The 13,759-nt window shown below is 54.4% G+C and overlaps 3 protein-coding genes and 1 non-coding gene across 4 annotated transcripts; 1 reads left to right on the top strand and 3 right to left on the bottom strand.

Annotated features, from left to right (window-relative positions):
- Positions 1-119: 119 nt before the first annotated feature.
- Positions 120-2,798, top strand: BJX68DRAFT_267774 (ankyrin repeat-containing domain protein; the record flags this gene model as incomplete). Its single annotated transcript, XM_071045902.1, has 1 exon — positions 120-2,798. The coding sequence occupies one exon, from the start codon at positions 120-122 to the stop codon at positions 2,796-2,798; it is 2,679 nt and encodes an 892-aa protein (XP_070898241.1).
- Positions 2,799-3,628: 830 nt separating this feature from the next.
- Positions 3,629-4,600, bottom strand: BJX68DRAFT_267773 (uncharacterized protein; the record flags this gene model as incomplete). The annotated part of the gene is made up of 2 exons (XM_071045901.1): positions 3,629-4,378; positions 4,433-4,600. The coding sequence occupies 2 exons, from the start codon at positions 4,598-4,600 to the stop codon at positions 3,629-3,631; spliced, it is 918 nt and encodes a 305-aa protein (XP_070898240.1).
- A 2,444-nt stretch (positions 4,601-7,044) lies between these two features.
- Positions 7,045-7,116, bottom strand: BJX68DRAFT_t103. The gene has a single exon. It is a non-coding gene; the product is annotated as a tRNA-Ala (tRNA).
- Positions 7,117-9,700: 2,584 nt separating this feature from the next.
- Positions 9,701-13,178, bottom strand: BJX68DRAFT_276363 (MFS transporter; the record flags this gene model as incomplete). The annotated part of the gene is made up of 5 exons (XM_071048082.1): positions 12,963-13,178; positions 10,942-12,907; positions 10,805-10,894; positions 9,904-10,751; positions 9,701-9,806 (listed from the first exon to the last, which is right to left on the bottom strand). Exons 1-5 carry the CDS (start codon positions 13,001-13,003, stop codon positions 9,701-9,703), a joined length of 3,051 nt encoding a protein of 1,016 aa, XP_070898239.1. The 5' UTR covers positions 13,004-13,178.
- Positions 13,179-13,759: the final 581 nt, after the last annotated feature.

Here is a 13,759-nt window from a genome sequence, read left to right as displayed (position 1 = left end):
TCAATGTACCTGTAGAAAATAGCACAGTGTACAGTAAACGCGATGGATATTATAAGTATTAGAAGCGCATCTCGTCCCGAATAGGAAAGCATACCATCTTAATCCAGATTCCTTCCACAATGTCATCCATACTCCCACCGTGTATCCCCCCGCGGCCCACAGCCGCGCAGCTACTCGACCTCCCCAAGGAACTCTTCATCCGCATCTCGCGCTTCCTCTCGACAAAATCACTCCTCAACTTCCTCCTCGCCAACCGCGAAATCAACCAGCTGTGCAGCCTCGTCCTCGAAGCACCCACCCCAGAAAGTGCCGATCTCCATCGCGCCATCGCCTGGCATGCCACACACGATCAAGAGCAGAAGCTCATGCGGATCCTCCGAAACAGCCAACACATGTTGATGAAGCACCACGAGTCGCAGTTCGAGGCCCTGACCTACGCCTGTGCGGTGGGCTTTGAGAACACGGTTGAATGGCTCATCGAACTTGGCGTCAACCCCGATATCCGATCCTCGGAGCCCAACAGGGATACTGAGCTGAAGCGCGAGGGGGCCATCTCGCCGCTGATGGCCGCTGCTCTGAGGAACGATTCTAGATTCCTTGCCCAGTTTCTCAAGCACTTGGGCAAGCCGAGGGGTTATTACCTGCACGAGGTCATGCGCCTGCTCTTTGGATTCCCGGACAGGATCAAGGACCACGACTGCGCGCAGTTGCTCGTTGATGCCGGGCTCGATCATAAGATCGTCGACTTTGACGGGACGACGACACTCCATTACGCGGCGACGCAGTATTCGGGCGAGGAAGTGCGCTTCCTCAAAGAGCGCGGACTGCAAACCAACGCGCAGGCTGCTGGGGCCGCGACGCCGCTCGCCTATGCGATCGACGCCGGCAACATCGACACGATCCAGGCCCTGCTGGATCTCGGGGCCGGGGCGAATAGACAGTGCACCGCGACCACTTTCCCGCTGTTCCTCGCCGCGCGCAGTGGCAACCCGGCGGTTGTGCAGCTCCTGCTCGACCACGGCGCCAACCCGAACCAGATCGTGCCAGCCAGCGGAGGAACGCCCTTTGCCCAGGCGGCGTTTGCCCGTGGCGAGCATGCCGAGCGGTCGGCCATTGCTCTGCTCCAGGGGGGCGCCTCGTTCAGCGTGGATCCCCCGTCGACCGAACACATGCTGTTTGGCGCAATCAGCAAAGGATGGACGGCGTTCATGCGGGAGGCGTTCCGGGCCCTGGAGGCTCGCAACGAGCCTCTGATTGCCGCGGACATTTTCTTCATCGCCGCCGCGCACCTCGGCGACATTCGGCTCATGGAGGCCCTGCTCGCAACCGGGACCGTCAACGTCGACTACCTGCTCCCCGTCGGGCCCGGCCTTCACTACGGCTTTAGCGCACTGGCAGAAGCGTGCAACTTTGGCGGGGAGGATGCGTTTGAGTGGCTGATCCAGCGGGCTGGGGTGACCAGATTCGACTTTATCAACCACGACGGCGACAACCTCTACCACAGGGCGCTGAGGTGGCCGCACCCCCAGCGCGAGCGCACAATCCGCCATCTTTTCGACCATCTCGACCCGGACGAGCTCCTCACCCCCAACGAGTGGAATAAGACCCCGCTGGAGATGGCCGTCGGGACGCAGCCGTACGAAATAATCCACCTGATGCTCTCGCGCATCCCGCCCATCGGCAACCGCCTGCTTCGTCGCGACGACTTTTCGTATCCGCTCTCCGCCTGCCTTTGCGCAGCGGCCAGGTACGGCAGGCTCGATGTCCTGCAGCTCCTCGTGCACTACATGGACTCGAACCAGATCGCGCTCCGCCCGGAGCTCGCGCCCTTGTTCACAGCGCTGCAGGGCCGCCGGCACGATGTTGCCCTCTGGCTGATCCAGCAGGACATCACGCAAGAGACCTCAGTCGACAACGTGCGACTCCTCGCAGCTGCCGCCGCAGTCGGCTTCACTGATCTCGTCCAGATCCTCCTGCAAAAGGGCATCCCCGCCAACTCGGAGAACCCAAACGACCGCAGCGCCTTCGTCGCAGCACTGATGACCGGGAACCTCGAAGCCGCCCAGCTCCTCCTCGACGCCGGCGCAGACACCAACGTCGCCATCGACGGCGACCCCGACTTCACCGAACGGGGCAAAGAGAACCTCCTCCTCTGGGCAGCAGCCAGGGACCACCCCGCGACCGTCCAGTTCCTGCTCGAGCGCGGCTGGGACGTGAACGGCACGCATGCCGCGCTGGGCGTCCCGCCGCTCGCGCACGCCGCGGCCAACAACGCCGTGCACTGCATGCGCCTCCTCATCGACGCCGGCGCGGACCTGGAATTCGCCGACGCCGACGGGCTCACTCCGCTCTACCACGCCGCCTGGGCGAACAACCCAGACGTGGTCCAGGTGCTTCTCGACGCAGGCGCCAACCCGGCCCCTTGGGACCCGACTGGAAACTCCCCGTTGATCCGGGCCGCCGCCCGCTCGATCGAGATCACGCGCATGCTCGTCGCGGCCGGCGTCGATGTTAACCAGCAGTCGAATAAGGGGTCCACGGCGCTGATTAATGCCGCGGCGAGAGACCAGGTAGAGAGTGTACGGTTGCTGATTGAGCGGGGCGCGGATCTCGAGAAGAGGCTGCATGGCCGCACGGCGCTCGCCTGGGCGGTTGCCGAGAATGCGCTGGGTGCGGCGCAGCTGCTTGTTCGGGCTGGGGCGGATGTTGTGACGGTGGATGAGTGGGGGGATACGCCCCTGAGCCTTGTGCAGGATGAGGCTGCGCTGGCAATTCTGGCCGAGGCGAGGCGGTTCTAGAAACCCAAGTAGTGTGCGTGCGGGGGCTTGGTGGAAGTAGAGGTTTTGTTTGCATATATGATGTGATTTCTCTAGCATATAGGAGCGCCTTTTGTATATAGCTCTGGTGTCTGGCTCTGGAAGTTGGATATCTTGTTGATTTTCGTTACATTCTTATTCATTGTTGATGACCCGTGTCTCTTGACGTTGTATTTCCATTGTGGCAGATCAGGGCTAGCTATCGTCCCATCAGACTTAACCAGTGGGCAATGATGAGCAGAGTAATGAGCTGAGAGTTATGAGCGCTATCTGAGGGTAATTATGACGAAATGGAGCAGAAATGAACAGTTGAAGGCCTGAATCATCATTGAATAAGCTGAGCGAGCGACTGGGTCAAATACAAGAGAATATAAGAAAAACTAAACCGAGAAAGAAAGCATACGCCTGTTCGCAGGAACTGCCGGTTCTGAAAATCCCGCGGTGGTACAGCTTCATCAGGGTAGGACTGCATGAATTTGACGAGACACCCGCTACATGAGCGATTTGTATAGAGAAATATCGGCCAATTGCTGGATGCAGGTTCCTAGATGTTTGACACAGTCCGAGTCTGAGGTATGCATGAATATCAATATTGGAGGTCGTACGACCGGACCTCAGTAATATGACCCGGGCGCTTCGACATGAGCACATTATAGACAGAGTAATGAGCAAAGTGAGGACGCACTCTCCCCTATCTATCTATCCATCTATTCAGGGTCCCAAGATCACGGCTGTAGTACGGTATTGCGGCATTGTTTCAAATCATCACTCCTTAGGTGTGCCTAGTCATAGAACATACTCAGACCCCTACCCTACGCCCCCCCAAACGCCGACGGAAACACCCTGGCCAGGTAGTCCTTTACAGTTTCCTCCCTCTCTCCAACCTGACAAGCAGTGTCCAGATTGGGGATAGTCCAGTAGTTCAAATGGAACCCCGAGCTTCCCACGGGCCTCTCAACGCAATGCACAGAGTGCTTCATCGCGCCACCAAGAATCTTCCGGAGAAGGTTCCCCGCAAGGACCAGGAATTCGCCCGGTTGGCATACAACGGGGATGAACGCGGCATCTGCCTCTGAGACTGCGTGGGCGGAGAGTGATTTCCCTGCGAGCTGGCTGAGGTCCGCGACTTTGAGGCCGCCGAGGGCGTCTTGAAAGTTGAAGAGGAGGGTTGTCGGGTCGATATGTGGAGGGACGCGAAGGGTCTCTTTGTCCGTCCTGTCTGGAAAGTGGTAGAAATACGGCGCAAAGTATGTATTTTGAAGGCTGTGGATTGAGGTCAAGGGCCGGGCTAGGTTCAGCGATGATGATATCGCGCCGAGCAGCGTCGCATGGACGCGGTTACATTCCTCGTGGAAAGGACGACAGGCATCTCGAAGCTCGCGTGTTGCGCTCGAGCCAAACGGCAAAGGTGAATCGTAAGCGCAATGTCGAAACTCGAGCGTCTCATCGAGATGTGCCTCGCCTCTGATCTTTTCGCTGCCAAAGGGCACGTAGCGCGCACCAGGGATTGTGCTCGACTCGGCGGCTTTCACCTCGTGGTCTTGCTCGAAGAATGTCCAGCTCTGGCCGAGGTGTCAGTAACAAGCGAAAGATACGGCATTTAAGGAACCACAAACCTTTTCGAAGCAATTGTTTATTATATCCTTGGGGATGCCATGTTCTCGAATCCGGCAGGCTCCGTAGGTCTTTAGTGCCTGCACGAAGACCTCAGCAGCTCCATCGTTGGTGAGAAGCTCATAGTAGTTTACTGAGGGAACCAAACATGAATTCTCAATGGATCCCATTTTGATCGCAGGTTGTGTTGGAGCTTAGTTGGCGACGCTCAGCGAAATTCCAGAAGGCACGAGTCCAACAAGTTCGAGACTTGAAATCGACTTGGAAGCGAAACTCTATTGTCCAACACGTCATCCGCAGTTTTCTTTCCCCAAACTCTGACGCCGCCGATGCGTCGACTTATTACGCTGGCTGCATGCTCCTTGCTATCTGCAGGTGAATATGTAATACTGGCCAATGGGGTTGCTGCTTAGCATGCCTGCAGCTACACTCTGTGCCAGTCAGGCGGTTGGGCAGCATTTGGGGAGCTGATCTTTGTGACAGCCCTTGCATGAACCGGGCCCTCGGGAGCCAGGTGTACTTTTACAGTCTTAGTATTCCCAAGCAGCCGGGAATCAAAGACCCCAGATTTGTTCCCAAGTAACCTGGCATCCAGCGGCTTACATCATCCATGTCCACCCTCAAGGCCGTGAAGGTTCTGGAAGGTAATTGCTCGCCAGCCCCAACAGACACAGGCCCGCGAACTGAATTCACTTTCTTGGTTACCAGTGGCATTGGCAAGGCTTACTTTGCCTGCGAATCACTCTATATGTATGGAAACGTGCTGTATCCAGACACAAGGCCTGTGAAGGTATACCCCCTGGTGCGAATGCTTCACCTGCTCTGGTGTGAATCTGGCAATTCAAGCTCATGAAGCCTGTTTCTTGAACCTCGGTTCAGTAGTCTATATAATCTCTAGTCCAGCCCCCGATCGGTCGGACAATTTCTTCTCCCACATCTTCCCCTTTGCCCTTCCGATTCCGCTCATATCGCCCTCACCGGAAAACTGCTACGTAAGACCATAGTTGCCTTTGCAAATCCCACGATGAATGATCTACAGACTTTGAAGGAGTCTACAGCAGCGAGCGGAAAATACTCAATCTACCTAGATCAACTTGTAAGCTCGCTGCATCAACAGCATACCGCCAGTACGATAATTGCTAGATCTAGAAACAGGCTCAGCGCAATCAGCCCACGTTCTGCTGTTCCTCAGCGAAATGGCCCAGGCGGGCCCAATTTCGTGAGCCGAGATGGAAGCAAGCGAAGTACTTGGTCCTCAAGTGCTAAAAACATGGTAAGTGATTCTTTGCTCTCTGTACGTGCATCCAGGGCCTCATTAATGACCTTCTTAGCACTAACCAAGTCAAAAGAGTCATTCTTCACAATAAAATGGGATGAGACATGGACAGCACCTCTTAGAAGTTAGCACAAAGTCAACCCCTTACATGGGATTGATGACAAGACACGCTTTATCATTGAAACTCCAAGATAAGTCCTCACAGCCGCTCACAAGTTGGGGGCTTCATGGGGTCCTTCTGGTAGAAAACAGAGCGCCAATTCGTCAGGCTGGACCCCACTACACTAATCCCATTGCAGTTGTGGTGTTCGTTTGCAGGCCATGAGACCGCAGTCACCTTGAAGGGCCAAATGCCCCGGATCCCACCGAGTCCAGAATAGATGCGTGTCATCTCTATCAAGCGACCAGCGAAACCAGAAACCCAGACCACCTTGTACCACAGCGACATTGCCACCTCGCCATGCCCTTCATGCGCAAATGAAACTGGCATCCTCCTCCAGGATCACCGTGAAATAGACCAGCATTGCGATAAAACGCATCGTCGAGGGAAGCAATGAAAATGCCAACATCCAACTTGCCATGGCAATCCAGCAATCCACGGCTCTATCGAGCTCAAAGCACCATCAGTCATATAGGCTGCTTCCTGTCAGGATCACCAGATCTTGTTGGATACCAGGCTGCAGCAAGACAGCTTGATGAACGACATGAGATCCATTCTCTCTAGGATCAAAAACAGACAGGGCATGGGCGCCTATTAAGAATCACGCCGGTTGTTCGATTTGTTCCTCAAAATCGTGACCTCCGCAGGGATGCGGTGTCCCCGAAGACCAACCCATCCCTCCCTCGTCCCAGCCTATGGTACAGAGACCGTAACCGTCAGTTGCACGCAAGCTTCGCCTGCCACACCTTCCGAGCGTCTGTTGTAGAACGCGTGAAGATAGACCACAAGGTATCTCTCCTTAAAGGGGTCCCAGAGAGGGGAGGAGGAATCCGGCTTAGACTTAGTGAGGAGCCAACCTTGCCTGTCCACGGAATGTTCTTCGACCTCCGAACTTGTGCGTTGCGTTTTGAGGGTCCCCGAGGGGGCAGCGGTAGAGGATATCGAACGGCGAGCTTGAGGATGGCGTAGAACGCGGGGGGGAGCCGAGGGATATACAGGAAAGGACGAATGTTAATCTCAGTTGTTCCGTCGGCCCTGTCCGCCCCACATTCGCTTATGTTAAAAACGAAGAGCACACCATGTCATCTACTGGCGGCGGCCCTTGAAACGACAACACGCTGTCGGACGCCGTAGATGCAGCGATAACAGCACATGAACCATCAGAAATGCAAAAAAAGTGGAGCAGCTGGGAATCGAACCCAGGACCTCTCCCATGCTAAGGGAACATTATACCACTAAACCACAGCCCCATTTTATATTATACCCAGTGGCCGCATTGGCCTACAGTGGGTGGGGACCACGAGGGCCCACATTGGAAAACTGCCGTCACCGCGACGCCACATATCAGCAACATCTATACCAAGCCAAATGGTATCCTAATCGCGCCGCCTGGGGCTGGACTTGGTAAGGTTAGGCTGAAATTACGATCGATTTTATTTGACATGGAGTATCGCGGCTCAACAGTCTTGACATTTGGTGAGCCATTTCCTCGGCACGAAATATATTTATGACCTGGGTTGAAATGCGGGCAGCTAAACGAATGCACACGATGTTGCATGGCCTGTTGAGCCAGGCCAACTCCGCTCCAGAAAGTGTTAAGTACTTTGAAATAGAGGACTAGCCACGCAAGCGGGCAATGCCGTTGGCCTTGTCCAGTAGTGCCATTTAACCGCGTGGGGTACTACGGCAGTCAGTCACCATGCGCAACAGGCGGGAATTGATGACTATGATGCCATTTGGTCGTTTCCTTTCATCCCAACCCAGAAAGCGCTGTAAAGTGCTACCGGATAGAGTCAACGCCAAGCAGATACGAGCGTATGGAAATGGGAGAGAAGTGGAGATTTTTGTCGAGATGGAAACAATGTGGAGATCACGGCCGAAGATACCTGATCCCTGAAATGAGGAAATCTGTTCAGACATGCCAGCCTCTCGTTAACCTCATCTCTTATGCCCTGCTTTCAGCTTGCTGTCGGAGGTTTCCTAGATAGGCCCATTCCGCGAATCAAGGTTGACTCGGTAATCAGGCCGTGGGAGGAGGTGATCACGGAGGCGCGTTAGCTCAGCAGGGAGGGTATATTGTCGAACACATACTCTGCTACTCAGATGAGACTAAGTTTGCAAGGATTAGTAGCGGCTCGGTTTCCAAGGCCTACTTTGTGTCCATGCAGGTACCACTGTGGGTATCCAGCATTCGGGGTACAGTTTCCATCGCAACCCTCCACACTTGGCCCAAACATAACGCTCAGGCTTTCTCGGTGCATCTCAGTCGTTTCACCGCCGCTGAGTGGCTTCAACGACGACTGACATGTTGGCCGGCGGTTGCAAAGGGCGGCCACCTTGAGTCTGACCTTCGTGCGATACTAGGGGAGTTTTCTTGAATATCTCGGCACCGCCGGCAGTCTTGGGCAAATCATCACTTGCAATCCACGAATGATGTATACTAGATGCGACTTCATGTGCAGATGGCCGTGCTAATCACAACCACCACTACCATGCTCTACCCGGGTATGGAGTGCCAAAAGGTATCCTCATGTGGCTATGAGGCTATGGGGCACGCTCATTATTGCCGACAAAGACTCGTTCCCAGGGGCTGTGTACCTCTGTTGCACATCGACCTATGATAGCTCAACAGATACTGGTCTGGGCCCCGATAGGTTCATCTAAAGGTCGCAACTGATGGGCAATATGAACGGCGAGCGCAATAGCATGGAGGTTTGCAGTGGAATGTGGTCGAACTTGCCCTGGAAAACGTGATGAAGGTTCGAAGAATGGGGCATAGTTCGCTTGAGTTGGTAAAGCCATCGTCTGTTATATGAGGAAACCATTCGTCTTCAGGGACACTGCTTCCTATGAGCTACTACACTGGATGGAAATGAGCTACAACCTCTCCTTTTGCGCAGGAATGCACCTATTGCTGTCCCTGGTGTTCCCTGGACAGAAGCTCTGACCCTGTCAGCCCATGAAAGAAGGTGGTCTTCCGCGCTGGTTCTTCGCCCCGTCTTCTACTGTGGATGGGGTAATCCGGGACAGTTGGCTACACGCGCTTAGTTGCGAGAGGGCCTTTTCATATAGCTCTGGCTCATGAGCCATTCTGTCTCCATGCCGCTAGGACAGCCCACTCAGTGATGGCTAGAGCCTCCAAAGACGGTGGACGGACGGAGACTCTGGCTGTGCTCATTGCTCTCAGCCCTGGTTGTGTTCCCGGACCGACACATAGTGTCATTGGCACCGATGAGGTGATCCCAATCCACAGGAATGACAATGGAAGAACCTGATGGGCAAGCCGTTTGAGAGCGGATAGACCCTCACCCTCGCACAGGAATCCAGCTGTAGAGATTGCCACTCGAACAATAGCGGTCTCGTCGTGCCTGGCTTAGCAGGAGGAACCGGCCGCTTGACTTGCTCTGTTCCTTACTATACTCTAGCAGCGTCCGCCCTGACAAACTCCACTCTTGCCATTGCCTTAGTTGCCTCTGTCATGGGGAACAGACGAAGGACGCTTGGTAAAGCTACTGGCTCCAGTCTCAGATAGACAAGCCTCCAAGCGTATTGCTCCGGTCAGTGCCAATACCTCGATACTCCTTTCTGCCTTCCATGAGACAGTGACCCGAAAGACCGCCTGGTGTTTAGTGGGGAATTGGTATGCCAGTTCCACCACCACATACGCATTTCGCATGTAATAAATATACTCGTTAACATCGGGGGCGGCTTCATGGTATCTGGGTAATACCAAGAACCGATCAAAGTTTTTTTCCATTTACTAAGACTATGGACCCAGCACGAAAGCACCTATTGCCTAATTTCTATGTACCCCGTGAGATGAAATCACTCAATCTACTCATCCTCACTCCCCTCCATCAACCGTCTTCTCTCCGCCCCATTCGGCCCAGGTCGCACATGGAAATCAAACGAAATCTCCCCAACCAACTCCCTCACATTCCTACAAGGCACCAAAGGAATTAGCAAGCAAGCACATTCACGCCATTTGAGCGCACAAAGCCAACCCCAATCTAAGCAAACAGGGGAGAATAGTATACCTCAACAACCCCGCTAGCCCATGCCCAACAACAGACCTAAGCACCTCCATCGCCACAAACGCCGAGAAGGCCGGGTCCTCGACGTGTCGAAGACTCAAGAGTCCGCCATCAACCTCTCGTAGCCGTCGCGCTAGCGGGAACGAGCCGCCCGCGGACAGGAAGGGCGGTAGTGGCTGCGCGTTTCTGATTGCGGAGCTGAGATGGCAGAGAAGGGAGGTTATAGAGTGGGATTTGAAGGTGGTGGATTCGAGGGCGATGGTTGCGAGGCGGGTGGACCACGGGGTTTCTGATTGTCGCTCTAGTTCTGATTCGTTGGTTGCGTTGGGGGTTCTCTTCGTCGGTGCTGTTGGAGGCGAAGTGGGTGCCTCAAGCCCCTGCGCCGTCCTCGCCATCAAAGCCATACAAACAAGCATCCTCTGAACCTCACCAATAATCCCATCATACGTCTCCCTCGGAAACCGTCCACCAACCGGTGGCTCAAAGGCACTAAAATGGCTCAGCGTGCGCAGCGTATTCAGAAGAATCATCTGCTCCCTAAACATTCCATGCCGCATCTTCTCCAACCTCCTCAAAGCAGAACTCGCATCCTCGCCATCTCCCAACTCCCCCCTCATCCAGAGTTCGATCGTTGTATGCATGCAACTGTAAAATCTTGCGAGGACGAACAGGCTGCGCCCGATGCTTTTGCGGAGCGTGCTCTTTGAGGAAACGGGGTACGGGAAGATTACCCAGAAGAAGGAGATTGCGCAGCCGGCTGCTACGGCGGCGAGCTTGTAGGGGCCGAAGAGGTAGATTGGGTAGTAGGGCTGGCCATTTGAGGTGCCGACTTCGATGCCAAGTTTGCGGATCTGCGGGGTCAGTCGGGCTGTTGTGGAGAGCATGGGAGAATATGGCGAGGTACCTGTAGTTCGTATCCGACGATAACATTCAACGTGACGATTGCAATCACTGAGGGTCCGAACAGCTGTGGCTTTGCGATGTAGAAATAGTACTATCCACGTCAATATGCACCTTTTTCACACTCTGTGATCGGCTTACCTCAAACACATTTGCCAGGTACAAAAGCACAAGGACCCCCGCCGTCTTCTGGTCAGGAATATACCAAACCATCAGACTAAGAGCAAGCGAAACAACCGTCGCAGCGATCCTCGTCACAAACCCCAACAATGTCTGTCCGCTCGTCGGACTCATGCCTATGACAATCACAATCATTGCCCAAATGCACCTCTGGCGGATGAAGAAGTCTTGTGTCTGGTGGAGGTATGCGAGGATTCCGACGCTGAATGAAGCGGCAGCGACTCTGAATCCGAAGATGCTTTCTTCGGATCTGATCAGGTGGGAGATGTACCGGAGGATTGTGCTTGTTTTCTCCCAGGGGTTCCTGGGAGGGAGGTGTTCGGGGTCTGGATATTCTTCGAGTGCATTGTTCTCGGAATAGGGGGTCTGGTCCTTAGCATCTGGTTTCCTTGAGACTGAGAGCCACTCGCGGAGTGAGATTTTGGGGTATATGAGCCTGTTTCGTTTCATTGTGCCGTCGGCGATCTTGCTGTGGGCAAAGCGCATGAAGTCTGCTGTTGCCGTCAGCAGGCTCTCTTGCAGCTGCGACATGTAGAGAATGAGAAAGAGCTCCTGCCTGATATCGGCGTTTGCTGGGACTCTCTGCTCTTCTGAAGCTGCATCACTCGTCTTCTCACACTCAGAGAGGCCCGCTGGGAGGTCCTTCCGCTGGGAACTTTTATACCCCTCCAACCTCTGGTGAAACAACAAAACAAAGTCAGCGCCTGTAGGATCCAGACTCGGCACTGCCGTCTCCTCGTCCCCTTGTTTGCGCCGTCGTTCCAGGCTCTTCAAGTTCACCATCTCCAACTGCAGAAGGGTATGCTGCAGCCCACCATTCACCAGCTCCTCGCATTCCAGAAGCTTACTCCTCATCAAGCGAACCAGTTGGTGAGTCTCCACCGGCTCCTGTAACCCCTCGCCCATCTCACTTAACCCGTCTACATCTTCAACAATGAGGTCCAAAATATCAGGAAGCATCGCCATTCCTGAAAGCGGCAAAAGAAGGTTGCGCAAGAGGCCGCCGATGCGATCAAGGTCGCTAGCCGAGAGCTTCCCCCAAGCAATCTCATCCTTGGAGTAGGAAAGGTCCGACTGGAGCTTTCCGTGTAGAGCATTCAGACTCGTTATGGCGGACTGGAGCTTGTTTACCCTCATCAACTTGGCACCCAAATTGGGATTCTCGGCTCCTTCTCGCACCCCTCGCACAGTCCCCCTCCCCCCGGAAATCCCCTGCTCCCACCCAACTCCATCCACAAACTCCCTCTCCGCCCTTAGCACCCCCTCAATGCCCCTAACATACTTTACCACATCCCTCCCCACATCCCCGCGACTCGTAACCGGATATATGAACAACGAAACACCCCCGGCAACCGCAAACCCAATGAGGAACCCCTTGAGCAGTCGACTCACGAACTCCAGCCCTTCACTTAGAGACATGAACATCCCCGCCCGCGTCACAGTCACGCACGCAAAGACCGAGAATGCAACCATGGGATCCTGGAGCTCAGCCGGCCTCCACGCGCGGATCCCGTTTGCGATCCAGATTAGCACGATGAGCCAGATGCCCGACACGGCGCAGGCGGAGGAGTTGTAGTCCCCGCCATCACCACTAGTACTGTTCGAGGACGCAGAATCCGGGCTTGAGTGCGCGGTATGTTCCCGCGCCCGAACCGCACAAAAAACAGCTAGGCAGCATAGCGATGAAGAGACGCAGGTTGCGAGGAGGTCGAAGAGGAAGATTTTGAGGAATTTTGCGCGCGGCGTGAGGGCCTGCGACAGGACGGAGATTAGGGCTGAGAGGTAGCCGACTGTTAGTGTGGTGTCGGAGATTGCGTCGGTTTGGTAGATGGCGATGACGATTGTTGGTGGGAGGGCGCCTTTGAGCATCAAGAGGATTGTTCGGCAGGTGAAGCTTTGCGGGAGGAGTGCCCGGAAGGTGAAGAGGCTGGTAGGAGTGTTAGATGTTGGTTCTGAGGTGTTTTGGTTCTTCCAAGGAGTACCTAGGTAGCGTTGAGGTGAGGCCTCCATGTTCTGGAGACATGATCCGGTTACAGGCGGACAAGAGTCGACAAGTTGATGGAGACCCAAGGAGCAAAAGAAATGGAAAATATACAGCTCGCCAGGAAGAAGTGGGCTATAATTAAACCCCGTGTGTTCCGTGCTTTTGTCGTCGTGAGAATTTGGTGGCGACATCGGTCCGGATTGGGATGCTCGGGATGCCGCCTCGGGTCTTGCAAACCCTTGTTCAGCAACATCTATACCCGGCCACTTCCCCAGGCATTGAGCTTGCCTGATATACTTGAATGCTCTCCGTGTGACTGAATCCTACATGACTAGCATTCAGTTGGAACTCTTGTGCCTTATCCTTTTTTCCCTCTCTTTAGGTATCCAGCGAGTTTGACATCATCACGACTCTATATACCTGGTCCCGAATGATATTCTGTGAAATGTACCCAAGTCTCCAACGCACTACAGAGCTTCAGTATTACTACTCTTGCCACCTCGCTAGCACTACAATAAGACCCCGGTCCATCGTAAAACCTTTATTCGCCCATCAGATAACGCTCACGATCTCACCGGCTAAAGAATCAACCGCCAGCCCTTGGAATTCGCAAGCGTTGTAACGAACATCAAGAAACTCTGCGCGACGAGTTGTCTGTAAGGGTTGCCTAAGCGCTATGAGGAACACGATCAAGGGAATACAATTATGCAATGGCAGTACAGGTACCTACGAGTTGGCTTCCTTGCGTGGCACTAGGCTGCAAAATATCATCCCCTTCTCCCTCCCACGTTTTAG

Source organism: Aspergillus pseudodeflectus (genome assembly GCF_044049435.1).
Source record: "Aspergillus pseudodeflectus strain CBS 756.74 chromosome Unknown BJX68scaffold_26, whole genome shotgun sequence".
In the NCBI taxonomy this organism is placed as follows: domain Eukaryota; kingdom Fungi; phylum Ascomycota; class Eurotiomycetes; order Eurotiales; family Aspergillaceae; genus Aspergillus; species Aspergillus pseudodeflectus.
This window is presented reverse-complemented; position numbering and strand designations above follow the sequence as displayed.